This window comes from Capra hircus, chromosome 4 (genome assembly GCF_001704415.2).
Source record: "Capra hircus breed San Clemente chromosome 4, ASM170441v1, whole genome shotgun sequence".
Lineage (NCBI taxonomy): Eukaryota > Metazoa > Chordata > Mammalia > Artiodactyla > Bovidae > Capra > Capra hircus.
This window is the reverse complement of record NC_030811.1, coordinates 88,326,038-88,341,932: the sequence shown is the minus strand read 5'-3', so window position 1 is coordinate 88,341,932 and position 15,895 is coordinate 88,326,038. Positions and strand designations below refer to the sequence as shown.

The 15,895-nt window shown below is 40.6% G+C and overlaps 1 protein-coding gene and 1 pseudogene across 2 annotated transcripts in view; both read left to right on the top strand.

The window, feature by feature from the left end:
• Positions 1-15,583, top strand: part of CCDC126 (coiled-coil domain containing 126) — a 46,087-nt gene extending 30,504 nt beyond the window's left edge. Inside the window, exon 3 of one of the 2 annotated variants that reach the window (XM_005679054.3) lies at positions 13,804-15,583. In XM_005679054.3, coding sequence (XP_005679111.1) covers positions 13,804-13,988 — 185 coding nt within the window. In that variant the 3' untranslated portion in view covers positions 13,989-15,583. The remainder of the gene's footprint in view (positions 1-13,803) is intronic. The other variant, XM_005679055.3, reaches the window with a different exon arrangement.
• LOC102174807 lies at positions 7,305-9,389 on the top strand (annotated as a pseudogene).

Genomic DNA, 15,895 nt, shown 5'->3' with positions numbered 1-15,895 from the left:
TATCTCATCCTCTGTTGCTTCCTTCTCCTTCTGCCTTCAATCTTTCCCAGCATCAGGATCTTTTCCAGTGTGTCAGCTCTTCCCATCAGGTGGCCAAAGTATTGGAGTTCCAGCTTCAGCATCAGTCCTTCCAGTGAATATTCAGGATTGATTTCCTTTAGGATTGACTGGTTTGATCTTCTTGCAGTCCAAAGAACTCTCGAGAGTCTTCTCCAGTACCATAGTTTGAAAGCATCAATTCTTCAGCGCTCAGCCTTCTTTGTGGTCCAGCTCTCACATCCATACATGACTACTGGAAAAACGGTATCTTGGATTCTGTGGACCTTTGTTAGCAAAGTAATGTGTCTGCTTTTTAATATGCTGTCTAGGTTGGTAATAGCTTTCCTTCCAAGGAGTAAGCATCTTTTAATTTCATGGCTGCAGTCACCATTTGCAGTGATTTTGTAGCCCAAGAAAATAAAATTTGTCACTGTTTCCATTGTTTCCATATCTAATTGCCATGAAATGATGGGACCAGATGTCATGATCTTAGTTTTTTGAATGTTGACTTTGAAGCCAACTTTTTCTCTCTCCTCTTTCACCTTAATCAAGAGACTTTTTAGTTCCTCTTCACTTTCTGCTGTAAAGGTGGTGTCATCTACATATCTGAGGTTATTGATATTTTTCCCTGCAGTCTTGATTCCAGCTTGTGCTTTATCTAGCCAGGCATTCACATGAGGTACTCTGCATATAAGTTAAATAAGCAGGATGACAGTATACAGCCTTGATGTAGTCCTTTCCCAATTTTGGATCAGTCTGTTATTCTATGTCTGGTTCTAACTGTTGTTGCTTCTTGACTTGCATAAAGGTTTCTTAAGAGGCGGGTAAGGTGGTCTGATATTGCCATCTCTTGAAGAATTTTCCACAGTTTGTTGTGATCCACATAGTCAAAGGCTTTAGTGTAGTCAGTGAAACAGAAGTAGATGTTTTTCTGGAATTCTCTTGCTTTTTCTATGATCCAACGGATGTTGGCAATTTGATCTCTGGTTCTTCTGCCTTTTCTGAATCCAACTTAAATATCTGTAACTTCTTGGTTCATGTACTATTAAAGCCTCACTTGGAGAATTTTGAGCATTACTTTGTTAGCATGTTAAATGAGTGCAATTGTATGGTAGTTTGAACATTCTTTGGCATTGCCTTTCTTTGGGATTGGAGTGAAAACTGACCTTTTCCAGTCCTGTGGCCACTGCTGAGTTTTCCAAATTTGCTGGCATATTGAGTGCAGTACTTTCACAGCATCATCTTTTAGGATTAGAAACAGCTCAACTGGAATTCCATCACCTCCACTAGCTTTGTTGGTAGTGATGCTTCCTAAGGCCCACTTAACTTAGCACTCCAAGATATCTGGTTCTAGGTGAGTGATCCACACCATCATGGTTATCTGGGTCATTAAGATCTTTTTTTGTATATTTCTTCTGTGTACTCTTGCCACCGGTTTGTAATCTTTTCTGCTTCTGTTAGGTCCATACTCTTTTCTCTCCTTTATTGTGCCCATCTTTGCATGGAATGCCTCTTTGGCATCACTGATTTTCTTGAAGAGATCTCTAGGCTTTCCTATTCTGTTGTTTTCCTCTATTTCTTTGCTTTGTTCATTTAGGATGACTCTCTTATCTCTCCTTGCTATTCTTTGGAACTCTGCATTCAGATGGATATATCTTTCCTTTACTCCTCTGCCTTTCACTTCTCTTCTTTTCTCAGCTATTTGTAAGACCTCCTCAGAAACCATTTTGTCTTTTTGCATTTCTTTTTCTTTGGGATGGTTTTTTTTTAATCTTTAAAAAAATTTTTATTGGAGTATAGTTGATTTATAATATTGTATTTCAGGTGCATAGGAAAGTGAATCAGTGATACATATATCCACTCTTTTTTATATTCTTTTCCCATATGGGTCATTAGAGATTACTGAATAGAGTTCCCTGTGCTATGCAATAGGTCCTTATTATCTATTTCATATTTAGTAGTGTGTATATGTATATTGGGTTGTTGGAAAAGGCTGTTTGCTATGACCAGTGCATTCTCTTGGCGAAACTCTGTTCGCTTTTGCTTTGCTTTATTTTGTACTCCAGTGCCACACTTGCCTGTTACTCCAGGTATCTCTTGACTTCTTCCATTTGCATTCCAGTCCCCTATAATGAAAAGGGCATCTATTTTGGGTGTTAGTTCTAGAAGGTCTTGTAGGCCTTCATAGAACCGTTCAACTTCAGCTTCTTTTGCATTAGTGGTTGGAGCATAGACTTGGATTCTGTGATACTGAATGATTTGCCTTGGAAACTAACCAAGATCATTCTGTCATTTTTGAGATTGCACCCAGGTACTGCATTTTGGATTCTTTTGTTGACTGTGAGGACTTCTTTATCTTTCGCTGCAAAGGATATAATTAGTCCGTTTTCAGTATTGACCATCTGGTGATGTCCATGTGTAGAGTCGTCTCTAGTGTTGTTAGAAGACAATGTTTGTTATGACCAGTGGATTCTCTTGGCTTAACTCTGTTAGCCTTTGCACTGCTTCATTTTATACTCCAAGGCCAAATTTGCCTGTTACTCCAGGTATCTCTTGACTTCCTACTTTTGCATTCCAGTCCCCTGTGATGAAAAGGACATTTTTTTTTTTTTTTTTTTGGTGTTAGTTCTAGAACGTCTTATAGGTCTTTATAGAACCGTTCAACTTCAGCTTCTTCCACGTTAGTGGTTGGGGCATAGACTTGGATTACTGTGATATTGAATGGCTTGCACTGGAAATGAACAGAGATCATTTGTAGTTTTTGAGATTGCATCCAAGTACTGCATTTTGGACTCTTGCTGATTATGGGGGCTACTTCATTTCTTCTAAGGGATTTTTGCCCACAGTAATAGATATAATGGTCATCTGAATTAAATTCACCCATTCCAGTCCATTTAGTTCACTGATTCCTAAAATGTTGATGTACACTCTTGCCATCTCCTGTTTGACCACTTTCAGTTTAGCTTGATTCATGGACCTAACATTTCATGTTCCTATACAGTATTGTTCTTTACAGCATCAGACTTTACTTTCATCACCAGACATATCCACAGCTTTGGGTTCTTTATGCGTTGGCTCCGGCTCTTCATTCCTTTGGAGCTATATCTCTGCTCTACTCCAGTAGCCTTTTGAGCACCTACCAACCTGGGGAGTTCATCTTTCAGTGTCGTATCTTTTTGCATCTTTCATACTGTTCATAGGGTTCTCAAGGCAAGAATACTGAAGTGGTTTACCATTCCCTTCTGCAGTGGACCACGTTTTGTCAGAACTCTCCACCATGACCCATCCATCTTGGGTGGCCCTGTACACAGCATGGCTTATAGTATCATTGAGTTAGACAAGGCTGTGGTCCATGTGATAAGTTTGGTTAGTTTTCTGTGATTGTGGTTTTCATTCTGTCTTCCCTCTGATAAAGATAAGAGGCTTGTGGAAGCTTCCTGATGGGAGGGACTGGCTGTGGGGAAACTGGGTCTTGCTATGGTTGGGGAGGCATGCTCAGTTAATCTTTAATCCAATTTTCTGCTGATGGGTGAGGCTGTGTTCCCTCCCTGTATCTTGGCCTTAGGCCAAACTGTGTTAGGGGTTAATGGTGACCTCTTGAAAAAGGACTTAAGCCAGGATGCTGTGGCTCCCATGACTGTTGTAGTCAGTGCCCCTGCTTCCACAGTAGGCCGCTATCAACCCACACCTGTGCTGGAGGCTCCAGGACACTCACAGGCAAATCTGGCTCAGTCTCTTGTGGGGTCACTGCTCCTTTCTCCTGCTTCCTGGTGCATACAAGGTTTTGTTGTGCCCTCCAAAAGTCTGTTTCCCCAGTCCTGTGGAAATTCTGTAATCAAATCCCACTGAAGTTCAAAGTCAAATTCCCTGGGGATTTTAAGTCCCTTTGCTGGAGCTGCTGGAGCTGCTGGATCACAGATGGTTAAGAGAGGTAAAGCTTCTGTATATCACTGTGATTGGTAAAATGACTATCGTACATTACGTATATGATGTAATATCCAGAAGAACTAAAACTTGCAGAGAGATACATTTAAAAACCCTTCAGAAATATGAAAAAAATTATAAAAAATACTCAAGTACCCCATAGGAAGATAGGAAAAGGAAAACAGGGAAGTGAAAAAACAGAACAAACAAAAGATGAAATTTCAGACTTAAGTCCTAATGTACCAGAATTGCATTAATTATTAGTGTTATAAATGCACTAGTTGGAGGACACTGGCAGGTTGGGTTAAAAAACATGACAAAGTATGTGCTGTCTACAAGAAACTCACTTCAAACTTAATGATACTGGCTGGCTGTAAGTAGAAGGATTGGAAAAGATATTTCATGCAAATATTTGTCAAAGGAAAGCAGGAATGTCTACATTAATAACAGATCAAGTAGGCTTCAGAGGCAAGAAAACTACCAGTGTTAGAGAAGGACATTACATAATCATAAAGGGGTCAATCCACCCAGAAAAAATAACAGTCCTGAATGTGTCTACAAAAATGATAGAACTGAAAGTAAAAATGGGCGAATCCACAATTATAGTTGAGAATTTAAACACTGCTCTCTCAGAAACTGATAGAACTAGGCAGAAAATCTACAAAGACATAAAAGACCTGAAGAACCCAGTCTAAGCAGTGGACTCCTACATATATGGAAGCTCCATCAATAACAGCAAGATATACATTTTTTTTTTTCAAATTCTGTGAGCATTTTACTTATCATTGAAGAAAAAACACAGGAGCATTGTGTTGGCTTCAATGAGACCAAATAGTTAATCTTTAACATAGCTACTACACTCCAAAATTGAAGTCAACACAGGGAATATACATGGGTTTTAACAGTCCATAGAACATTTACCAAAATAGTTATCCTGAGACATAAAACAAACCTCAACAAATTTATAAGAATTGAGATTGTAAAGTGTATTCTGTGACTGCAGTGAGCTCAAATTAGAAATAAAAGAGTGGTAATAGGACAATCCCCAAATGAAAGTACAGCATAAAAAATTGTGGGACACAGCTACAGCCATGCTGAGAGAGAAGTTTACTTTAGAAAAGTACATACTTTAGAAAAGAGAAGTCTTAAATGGGTAATCTGAGCTCCTACCTCAAGAACCTAGAAAAAAAAGAGCTAAGGAAACCCAGAGCAGAGCAGAAAGAAGGAAATGATTAAAGTAAGAACAGAAATAAATGAAAGAAAATCAGTAGAGAAAATCAATGCAACAAAGAGCTTTTCCTTTGAAAGAGTGGGGAATAAACTGGCCAACTTCTAATAAGACTGACAGGAAAATTGCAGTGTCACTATAGACCCTGCAAACGTCAAAAGCATAATAAGAGACTACTATGAACAGCTCTACACATAAACATAGTAACTTATATGAAGGGGGTTAGTACCTCTAATGGAGAGCTCAGAGATACTTGGTTCTAGACCACTGCAATAAAGCAAGTCATTCCAAGTTTTTGGTTTCACAGTGCATGTAAAAGTTACATTTACACTGTAGTTTATTAGGTGTACAATAGTAATAGCATTATCTAAGAAACCAAATAAATGTACACACCATAATTAAAAATACTTTATTGCTAAAAAGTGCTAACCATTATCTGAGCCTTCAGCAAGTCATAATCTTTTTTTTATTTTTAACTGGTCTTGCCTTGATGTCAATGGCTGATGACTGGTCAGGGTGGTGTTGCAGAGGGTTGGCAGGCTGACAATATCTTCACATAAAACAACAGTGAAGTTTGCCGCATCAGTTGACTGATTCACAAATGATTTCTCTATAGTACGCCATGCTGTTTGATAGTGTTTTACCCACAGTAGAACTTTCAGAATTGAAATAAGTCCTCAAACTCTGCTGCTGCTTTGCAAACTAAGTTTATGTAATATTCTTAATGTCTTTTTTTTTCTTTTTTTGTCATTTCAAGTCTCCATAGCAACTTCACTAGGAGTAGAGTCCATGTCAGTAAACCAGTTACATTACTCATTCCTTAAAGAGGCAACTTCTCATTTGTTAAAGGGTTTTTTTTGTTTGCTAATTTTTTTTTCTGTCATGAGATTGCATCAGCTCAGTGACAGTCATCAGGCTTCACTTCGAATTCCAGTCCCCATACTGTTTTCACATATCTGCACATCTCACGGATCACCATAACAAATACCATAATGAAAAAGTTTGAAATATTGCGATAATTACCAAAATGTGACACAGAGATGTGAAGAGAGCAAGCGCTGTTGGAAAAATGGCACTGATACACTTCCTTGGCACAGGGCTGCCACAACCTGTCAATTTGTATGAAAAAAATTTTTGTATATAAAAAAAAATCAGTATTTACAAAGTGAGATAATTTTTTTAACTGTTAGGGAAATTGACTATAGTTTAAGAACTTCCAAAAAGAAATCTTCAGGCCCAGGTGGTTGCACTGGAGAATTCTATCAGAAATTTTAATAGCAATCTAGAACCAGACATCTTGGAATGTGAAGTCAAGTGGGCCTTAGAAAGCATCACTACCAACAAAGCTAGTGGAGGTGATGGAATTCCAATTGAGCTGTTTCAAATCCTGAAAGATGATGCTGTGAAAGTGCTGCCCTCAATATGCCAGCAAATTTGGAAAACTCAGCAGTGGCCACAGGACTGGAAAAGGTCAGTTTTCATTCCAATTCCAAAGAAAGGCAATGCCAAAGAATGCTCAAACTACCGCACAGTTGCTCTCATCTCACACGCTAGTAAAGTAATGCTCAAAATTCTCGAAGCCAGGCTTCAGCAATATGTGAACCGTGAACTCCCTGACCTTCAACCTGGTTTTAGAAAAGCCAGAGGGGAGCAGGCTGCGGGGAGGGGACGCTTCCTGCGGGCGCACGGAGCGAGGACGGGGACAGCCACGCGCGCACATGCGCGCCCGGCTGCAGCTCGGCCCTGAGACCTCCGTCGGCCGCTGAGAGGCGGGTGGCCTCTGGGCAGCCGCCGCCTAAGGGCCCCGTCCGCCGGCGTTCCCAGCGTCCCCGGCCCGAGTACCGGAGAGTGGGGCTGTGCCCTCCCCTCAATCCCCGATCGCGATCCTTGCCCAGGGCCGTCAGGGTCCGCCCCCGCGACTCCCCTTTCCGTTCCTGCGCAGGGTCCTCGAGGTCCATGCTGGCCGCTGGGGGCCCGCGCCGCTTAAACAGCTCTCGGGCCGGCCGGCCGGCCACCATGGTGGCCCTGAGGCCTGTGCGCCTCTTCCAGGGAGGCTAAAAGGTCCCGAGCGCAGGCCTTGGGGCGCGAGGGTCCTGCGCCTGAGCCCCGTGCCATGGCCGGGGCCATCGCTTCCCGAATGAGCTTCAGCTCGCTCAAGAGGAAGCAGTCTAAGACATTCACCGTGCGGATCATCACCATGGACGCGGAGATGGAGTTCAATTGCGAGATGAAGTGGAAGGGGAAGGACCTGTTTGACTTGGTGTGCCGGAACCTGGGGCTTCGCGAAACCTGGTTCTTCGGCCTGCAGTACACGATCAAGGACACCATGGCCTGGCTCAAGATGGACAAGAAGGTGCTGGATCACGATGTCTCAAAGGAAGAGCCAGTCACCTTTCACTTCCTGGCCAAATTTTATCCCGAGAATGCCGAGGAAGAGCTGGTTCAGGAGATCACGCAACACTTATTCTTCCTGCAGGTGAAGAAGCAGATCTTGGATGAAAAAATCTACTGCCCTCCCGAGGCGTCTGTGCTCCTGGCTTCTTATGCCGTCCAGGCCAAGTACGGCGACTACGACCCCTTTGTTCACAAGCGGGGGTTTCTGGCCCAAGAGGAATTGCTTCCAAAAAGGGTGATAAATCTGTATCAGATGACTCCGGAAATGTGGGAGGAGAGGATCACAGCCTGGTGCGCGGAGCACCGAGGCCGAGCCAGGGACGAAGCAGAGATGGAGTATTTAAAGATAGCTCAGGACCTGGAGATGTATGTTGTGAATTACTTCACAATCAGGAATAAAAAGGGCACAGAGCTGCTGCTCGGAGTGGATGCTTTGGGGCTTCACATTTATGACCCTGAGAACAGGCTGATCCCCAAGATCTCCTTCCCGTGGAACGAAATCCGGAACATCTATAGCGACAAGGAGTTTACCATTAAGCCTTTGGATAAGAAAATCCATGTCTTCAAATTTAACTCCTCAAAGCTTCGTGTCAATAAGCTGATTCTCCAGCTGTGTATTGGGAATCACTACCTGTTTATGAGGAGAAGGAAGGCCGATTCTTTGGAAGTCCAGCAGATGAAAGTCCAGGCCAGGGAGGAGAAGGCTAGAAAGCAGATGGAACGGCAGTGCCTCGCTCGGGAGAAGCAGATGCGAGAGGAGGCTGAGCGCACGCGGGACGAGCTGGAGAGGTGGCTGCTGCAGATGAAGAGGCAACGATGGCCAATGAAGCCCTGATGCGGTCCGAGGAGACAGCTGACCTGTTGGCCGAAAAGGCCCAGATCACAGAGGAGGAGGCAAAGCTCCTGGCCCAGAAGGCGGCAGAGGCCGAGCAGGAGATGCAGCGCATCAAGGCCACGGCTATCCAGACGGAGGAGGAGAAGCGCCTGATGGAGCAGAAGGTGCTGGAGGCCAAGGTGCTGGCGCTGAAGATGGCCGAGGAGTCAGAGAGGAGGGCCAAGGAGGCCGATCAGCTGAAGCAGGACCTGCAGGAAGCCCGTGAGGCAGAGCGAAGAGCCAAGGAGAAGCTGCTGGAAATCACCACCAAGCCCACGTACCCGCCCATGAACCCACTCCCAGCACCACTGCCTCCCGACATGGCAAGCTTCAACCTCATCGGCGACAGCCTGTCTTTCGACTTCAAGGACACTGACATGAAGCGGCTTTCCGTGGAGATTCAGAAAGAGAAAGTGGAGTACATGGAGAAGAGCAAGCACCTGCAGGAGCAGCTCAACGAGCTCAAGACCGAGATCGAGGCCTTGAGACTCAAAGAGTGGGAGACGGCCTTGGACATGCTGCACAACGAGAACTCTGACCGGGGTGGCGGCGGCAGCAAGCACAACACCATCAAAAAGCTCACCCTGCAGAGCGCCAAGTCCCGAGTGGCCTTCTTTGAAGAGCTCTAGCAAGTGACCCGGCCACCCCAGGGTTGGCTGCTTCTGCCAGTCTGCCCCCTGCACCGACGGGATGGGCCCGACACCGCAGGAGCCACCCGAAGGCGGGCAAGCGGAGAGCCCAGGCCTTTCGTGTGCAATTGCCTTGAACTATGACCCTGCAGAGGGTTCTCTCGTGGGGTTCTAGTTCTCCTGACCTGAGTCTTTAGGTCTTTTTTCAGGAGTATTTGTCTCTCCTTATCTGATGTGGGATCCTATGCTTCCTTCGTCCAAAGCAAAAAGAAAAAAGAAGAAAAGGCAGATGAACCAGAGATCAAATTGTCAACATCCGCTGGATCATGGAAAAAGCAAGAAAGTTCCAGAAAAACATCTATTTCTGCTTTATTGACTATGCCAAAGCCTTTGACTGTGTGGATCACAATAAATTGTGGAAAATTCTGAAAGAGATGGGAATACCAGACCACCTGACCTGCCTCTTGAGAAATCTGTATGCAGGTCAGGAAGCAACAGTTAGAACTAGACATGGAACAACAGACTGGTTTCAAATAGGAAAAGGAGTACGTCAAGGCTGTATATTGTCACCCTGCTTATTTAACTTATATGCAGAGTACATCACGAGAAACGCTGGACTGGAAGAAACACAAGCTGGCATCAAGATTGCCAGGAGAAATATCAATAACCTCAGATATGCAGATGACACCACCCTTATGGCAGAAAGTGAAGAGAAGCTAAAAAGCCTCTTGATGAAAGTGAAAGAGGAGAGCGAAAAAGTTGGCCTAAAGCTCAACATTCAGAAAATGAAGATCATGGCATCCAGTCCCATCACTTCATGGGAAATAGATGGAAACAGTGTCAGACTTTATTTTGGGGGGCTCCAGAATCACTGCAGATGGTGATTGCAGCCATGAAATTAGAAGACGCTTACTCCTTGGAAGAAAAGTTATGATCAACCTAGAGAGCATATTCAAAAGCAGAGACATTACTTTGCCGACTAAGGTCCATCTAGTCAAGGCTATGGTTTTTCCTGTGGTCATGTATGGATGTGAGAGTTGGACTGTGAAGAAGGCTGGGCACTGAAGAATTGATGCTTTTGAACTGTGGTGTTGGAGAGTCTTGAGAGTCCCTTGGCCTGCAAGGAGATCCAACCAGTCCATTCTGAAGGAGATCAACCCTGGGATTTCTTTGGAGGGAATGATGCTAAAGCTGAAACTCCAGTACTTTGGCCACCTCATGCGAAGAGTTGACTCACTGGAAAAAACTCTGATGCTGGGAGGGATTGGGGGCAGGAGGAGAAGGGGACGACCAAGGATGAGATGGCTGGATGGCATCACGGACACGATGAACATGAGTCTGGGTGAACTCCGGGAGATGGTGATGGACAAGAAGGCCTGGTGTGCTGCGATTCATGGGGTCTCAAAGAGTTGGACACGACTGAGCGACTGAACTGAACTGCGTATCAATTTTACACAGTCATTTCCAGAAAATAGAAGAGGAGAGAACACTTCCCAGTTTAGTTATAAGGCTAGTATTAACTTTACATCAAAACCAAAGACTGTATTGGCAATAAAAACTAAAGACCAGTATCCCTCATGAGTATAGATGTGCAGGTCCTTAGGAAAAACTTAGCAAGTGGAATTCAACAACATATACAGAGAATTAATTACTGTTACCAAGTGGAATTTATTCCAGGGATGCGAGTCTGTTTTAATTTTCAAAAAGCAATCAGCTTAATCCATCATACTAGAAGGTTAATGAAAAGAAAGGGTTACTGTAAGAAAGCAACCCAGGAATCCTTGTGGTGAAGGAAATACTCTGCATCTTGACTGTACCAGACTCAGTACTCTAGTAGTGATGTTTTATGTGATTTTGCAAGATGTCACTATTGGGGGAAACTGGGTAAAGGGTACTGAAAACTTGTATTTGTTACTTCTTGCACTTAGTCAGATCATTATGTAGCTTTTCTTTTCTTGCTTAAGAACTAAGCTTTTTTAATGTACCTAGGCGTTGAATTTGCATGGGAAGTTGATGGGAACATCTCTTGATCTACTCATGAGATCTAAACAGTATGCCTCGCACTCTTAAGTAGGGAAGTAATAAAATATTTGTTGAATGATATAATTTATTCAGCACTCAATGGGAGAGGGTAGCTGTATTAAAAATGTAAAAGACTGAACAATTAATGTCCACTTAATTACAGAGTTTATGAGGCTTTTGAAACGATTGTTACCTAGCTATTTGCTCTGATACTTAAATTAGCTTTTAGTTCTGAGGAAGCATTCTTGTTTTGTTGCTGGCTTCACAATAAAACTTTACAGTGAGTAATTTGTTTTGATCAAGAAGTGACTTCTAACTTTTCTCCCTTGTACAATTAAGCAGATGTTAGTGGCAGTAAAATATTCATTTGAATTTGAAAAATATTAATAAGGAAAAGTTTTTGACTTACACGTTAAACACTTAATATATCTTATTTTCATTAGTCATTTTTGCATTTTATTATAATTGTGTTTCTTTTTTGTGTACACATGGTTAATTTTATTTGTATCTGCCTCTCTTCACATTTATACAAATAGTAAAACCTATTAAGATATAAATAAGAGATAAATCAAGATAGAGACATATAGGTATGGAAGTTTATTTTACTTTGTGTAATATCTTTAAGGTTCATCCATTTTGTATCATGTATTAGAGATCACTGTTCCTTTTTATGGCTAAATAATATTCTCTTGTATGTGAATACCACATTTTGTTGATCTTGTCACCTACTGACGGACACTTAGGTTATTTCCACCTTTGGCTATTGTGAATAATTCTGAAATAAACATTGGTATACAGGTACCTCTTTGAGTCTCTTCTTTCACTTTTTAAAGGTATATACCTACGAGTGGAATTTCTGGGTCGTATGGTTTGATCCCTGGGTTGGGAAGATCCCCTGGAGAAGGGAAAGGCTAGCCACTCCAGTATTCTGGCCTAGAGAATTCCATGGACTATATAGGTCATGGGGTCGCAAAGAGTCAGGCACGACTGAGTGGCTTTCACTTTCACTTTTTTCATGATATGTGTAGCTTTTTTAGAAACTGCTTGGCTGTTTTGCATGATGGCTATGCCATTTTATAGTCCCACTAGCAGTATATGCGGATTCTAACTTCCTCATGTTCTTGCCAGTGTTTATTATTTTCTCTTTCTTTGATTATAGTCATCCTAGCAGGTGTAAAGTGATGTATCATGTGATGTTTGGTATTGTTTCACATGCTTGTTGATCAGTTGCATATCGTCTTTGGAGAAATGTTTTTTCAAGTCCTTTGCTGATTTTAAAAATTGAGTGGTTTATCTTTTTATTGTTGGGTTTAGGAGTTCTTTATATGCTCTTGATATTAAGCCCTTGTCAGATACATGATTTGCAAATATTTTCTTCCATTTTGTAGATTGTCATCTGCCTTTCTGGATAGTATCTTTTGATATCCAAAAGTTTTAAATTGGATAAAGTCCAATTTACCTGTTTTATTTTTCTTCTATTTTTTTTTCTGATGACTTAGTAGCAGAACCATTAACAATTTTATTAGCTGTTGTTAAAATGATTTTTTTCTCTGATCACAGATTGGGGTTGAGGTGGGTCCAGGATCAACAAAAATAACTGTATTAGTTGTCACTGACTGAATACCTAATATGTGCTAGGTGCCATTGGGAATCCTGAGTAAAGAGACTTAAAATGAAGCAGAGGGTCATAATTTCATTTTTTTTCTTTTTATTTTAATTGGAGGCTAATTACTTTATAATATTGTGGTGGTTTTGCCATACATTGACATGAATCCGCCATGGGTGTACATGTGTTCCTCATCCTGACCCTCCCTCCCACCTCCCTCCCCATCCTATCTCTCAGGGTCATCCCAGTGCACCAGCCCTGAGCACCCTGTGTCATGCATCGAGCCTGGACTGACAATCTATTTTACATATGGTAATATACATGTTTCAATGCTATTCTCTTAAATCATCCCACCCTCGCCTTCGCCGACAGAGTCCAAAAGACTGTTCTTTACATCTGTGTCTCTTTTGCTGTCTCACATATAGGGTCATCATTACCATCTTTCTCAATTCCATATATATGCGTTAATATACTGTATTGGTGTTTTTCTTTCTGATTTACTTCACATAATTTCATTCTTGCCAGTTAAATTCTGCTGACATCATGTAATCTCCCAGAGAGATTAGAAGATAGTTCCCCCTATCATTTGCTAGTCAAAACTACTATCTGTACTGCACTAACCAGGTTCCTGGCTCTGCTCTGGTTCCTGGGTTCCCCCCACATTTCAGCCTGTGGAGGTTCTAGGTTTTTTTGTTTCTGCATTTCATTGAGTTTCTTACTTAGGTAGCTTTTTAACCTTACCTGCCTAGCCCACAGTCATCTTTACAGTCTGCTTAAGAGTCTCAAAGTAAATGAATTTCTTACAGAGGGACTAACATTTTAAACCAGCACTTAAATCTGTTTTATTGCATTAGAAAAGTGAGTTTCCCCACATTTATAACTGACATTATTCCTATAAGAAACTCTGTATGTGATACTATAGATTAAAATACTGGGGCTTTTCCTGTTTGTGGTTTGAGTACTTTCTCTCTAGTATATTTCAGATGATTCAATAATTGTTCATGTTTCCCGTCAAACTATGAAAGCACAAATATTAAGTGCTCTATCACTGTTTATTATGATTTATTCTCATTTTTCTTTCCCCTAGCGGATCTAAGAAGAACAATTGCTGTCCTTTTGGATGACATTTTACAACGTTTGGTAAAGCTGGAGAACAAAGTCGACTATATTGTTGTGAATGGCTCAGCAGCTAGCACTACCAGTGGTACTAGTGGGAATCCAGTGCCACTGACCACAAATAAAAGGATAAAAGCATCAGGCAGCATTAGATAGCAGTTGAAGATCACCTGGTGCTGCTACATTCACCATGGAGTATATCCTATGGCAGAAAATCACTGGCTAGCATAGAGTAATACTTTACAATAAAAGCTCTACGCATTTTCAAGGAATATGCTGGATTCATGGAACTTTAATTCTGTATATAATTTAAAAAGTTATTAGTTTGCTTTCAGGCACATCTCTTCAATGCTGTACTATAGCCTTAAAGGGAATTTGGTAACATGGTTGATGTAGTAAGCAGGTAGGTGATCTTTGTACAAACCTTTGTGTTTGAGACCAAGTTGAAACAAAAACACTGAAAGACAGATTCATTTCTACAAAATATTTATTTAAATATATAACATATTTTTTAGACAAATGAGGAATATTGTTATTGAGTCGTTTTGTCATTTGTTATGGATAGATGTAACTGTTGGACTAATACTATTAGAAAATGTGGTTAATTCCAGTACTTACTATATTTTGTTATTCAGATTATGAACAGAGAGAAAGGAAGTATAATGTTGAAAATAGTGTTTTGAAATGATGACCCAAAGAATGTCTTCATTTGCACTATCCCTTCAGAATAACTGAAGGTTATTGTATATTAAAAAAAATTACATTTGTAAGAGCATAATCTTGAAATGGGTAGTAGCCACTGTTTGTAAACTATTCTAAACATTGGGGCAATTAAATAACATTAAAATAGTAATCTCCAATCTCGTATGTAACATTTTCTTATATACTTGTATTCTGAAGAATAAAAGATATTTTTATGATGAGATTAAATATTCATGATTTTTCATATAGATGAATGTTAATTTAAAAATATAACACTTTGAGTGATTATGCTGTCAAGAAAGCACATTATTTCCATATTTGGGTAATTTTTGCTTTTATTGTATTGACAAGGGAGGGGGATACTGAGATATTTGTGAGACTGGAACTCTTAAGGACTTTAGCAAGATGTATATAATAAAAGTATTTGTGTTGCATTAAATTGTTTGGAAAATGTTAACATTATAGTATATAGAATATATACTCTTTATGAAATGTTGGATTTGTATGATACACAGTAGATATTCATTTTATATAGTGACCACTTAAAAATAAGAGCATTTAAAATGTAATTTAAATTATGAAGATGGACTATCTTTTCAGGAAAACAGCTATTCTATATGTAGCACAAGAGAGCTCAATCTTGGGTAAATTCTAGTATAGAGCAAAGTACACCTTTATTTAAATTTTCCTTGTTGCAAATTTAATTGCCATATGGTGCCCTATGTTTCATAGTATTTATTCTCTAAGCGGAGCTAGCTTCTAGATTTAGACAGTATTGCATTTACTTTTGGAAATTGTATTGTTCATTATTACAATGTGCTACCAGACGTGGTAGCAATAATTATACTGGTTTATTAAAGTAAGTATGAGAAAATACTTCTTGAAGGTATCTTTGCAAACTCTTCCCTGTACCCTGCCTTATGTGAAGAAATTATTCACATACCATTTCCAGGCGAAGTTTGGAATAGTTGTTCAGTCTCTCAGTAGGTGTGTACATTTTTTGTTTTTGTTTTCAGGGATGAAATAAAATGTATTATTTGTACTTTAAAGTGTTATAAGTTTTCTTCTTTAATGGTGATTGTTCTTTTAATAAATGGTAAGTGATTAAAAGGAATTTTAGATAATTTTGGGTTTTGTTCCATCGATTCAAAAGAGAAAAATGAAAGATTGCCTCGTTCAGATTAGAAGAGTCTGAAGTTGGGGATTGATGGGAACGAATTCTGAGGTTTGTGATTGGAAGTGGTTCCTAGATTTGTTCCCTCAAGTTGAAGTTTACTGTTGAGTCTTTTTTTTTAATTTTAATTTTATACTGGAGCATAGTTGATTAACAGTGTTGTGTTAGTTTCAGGTATCCAGCAAAG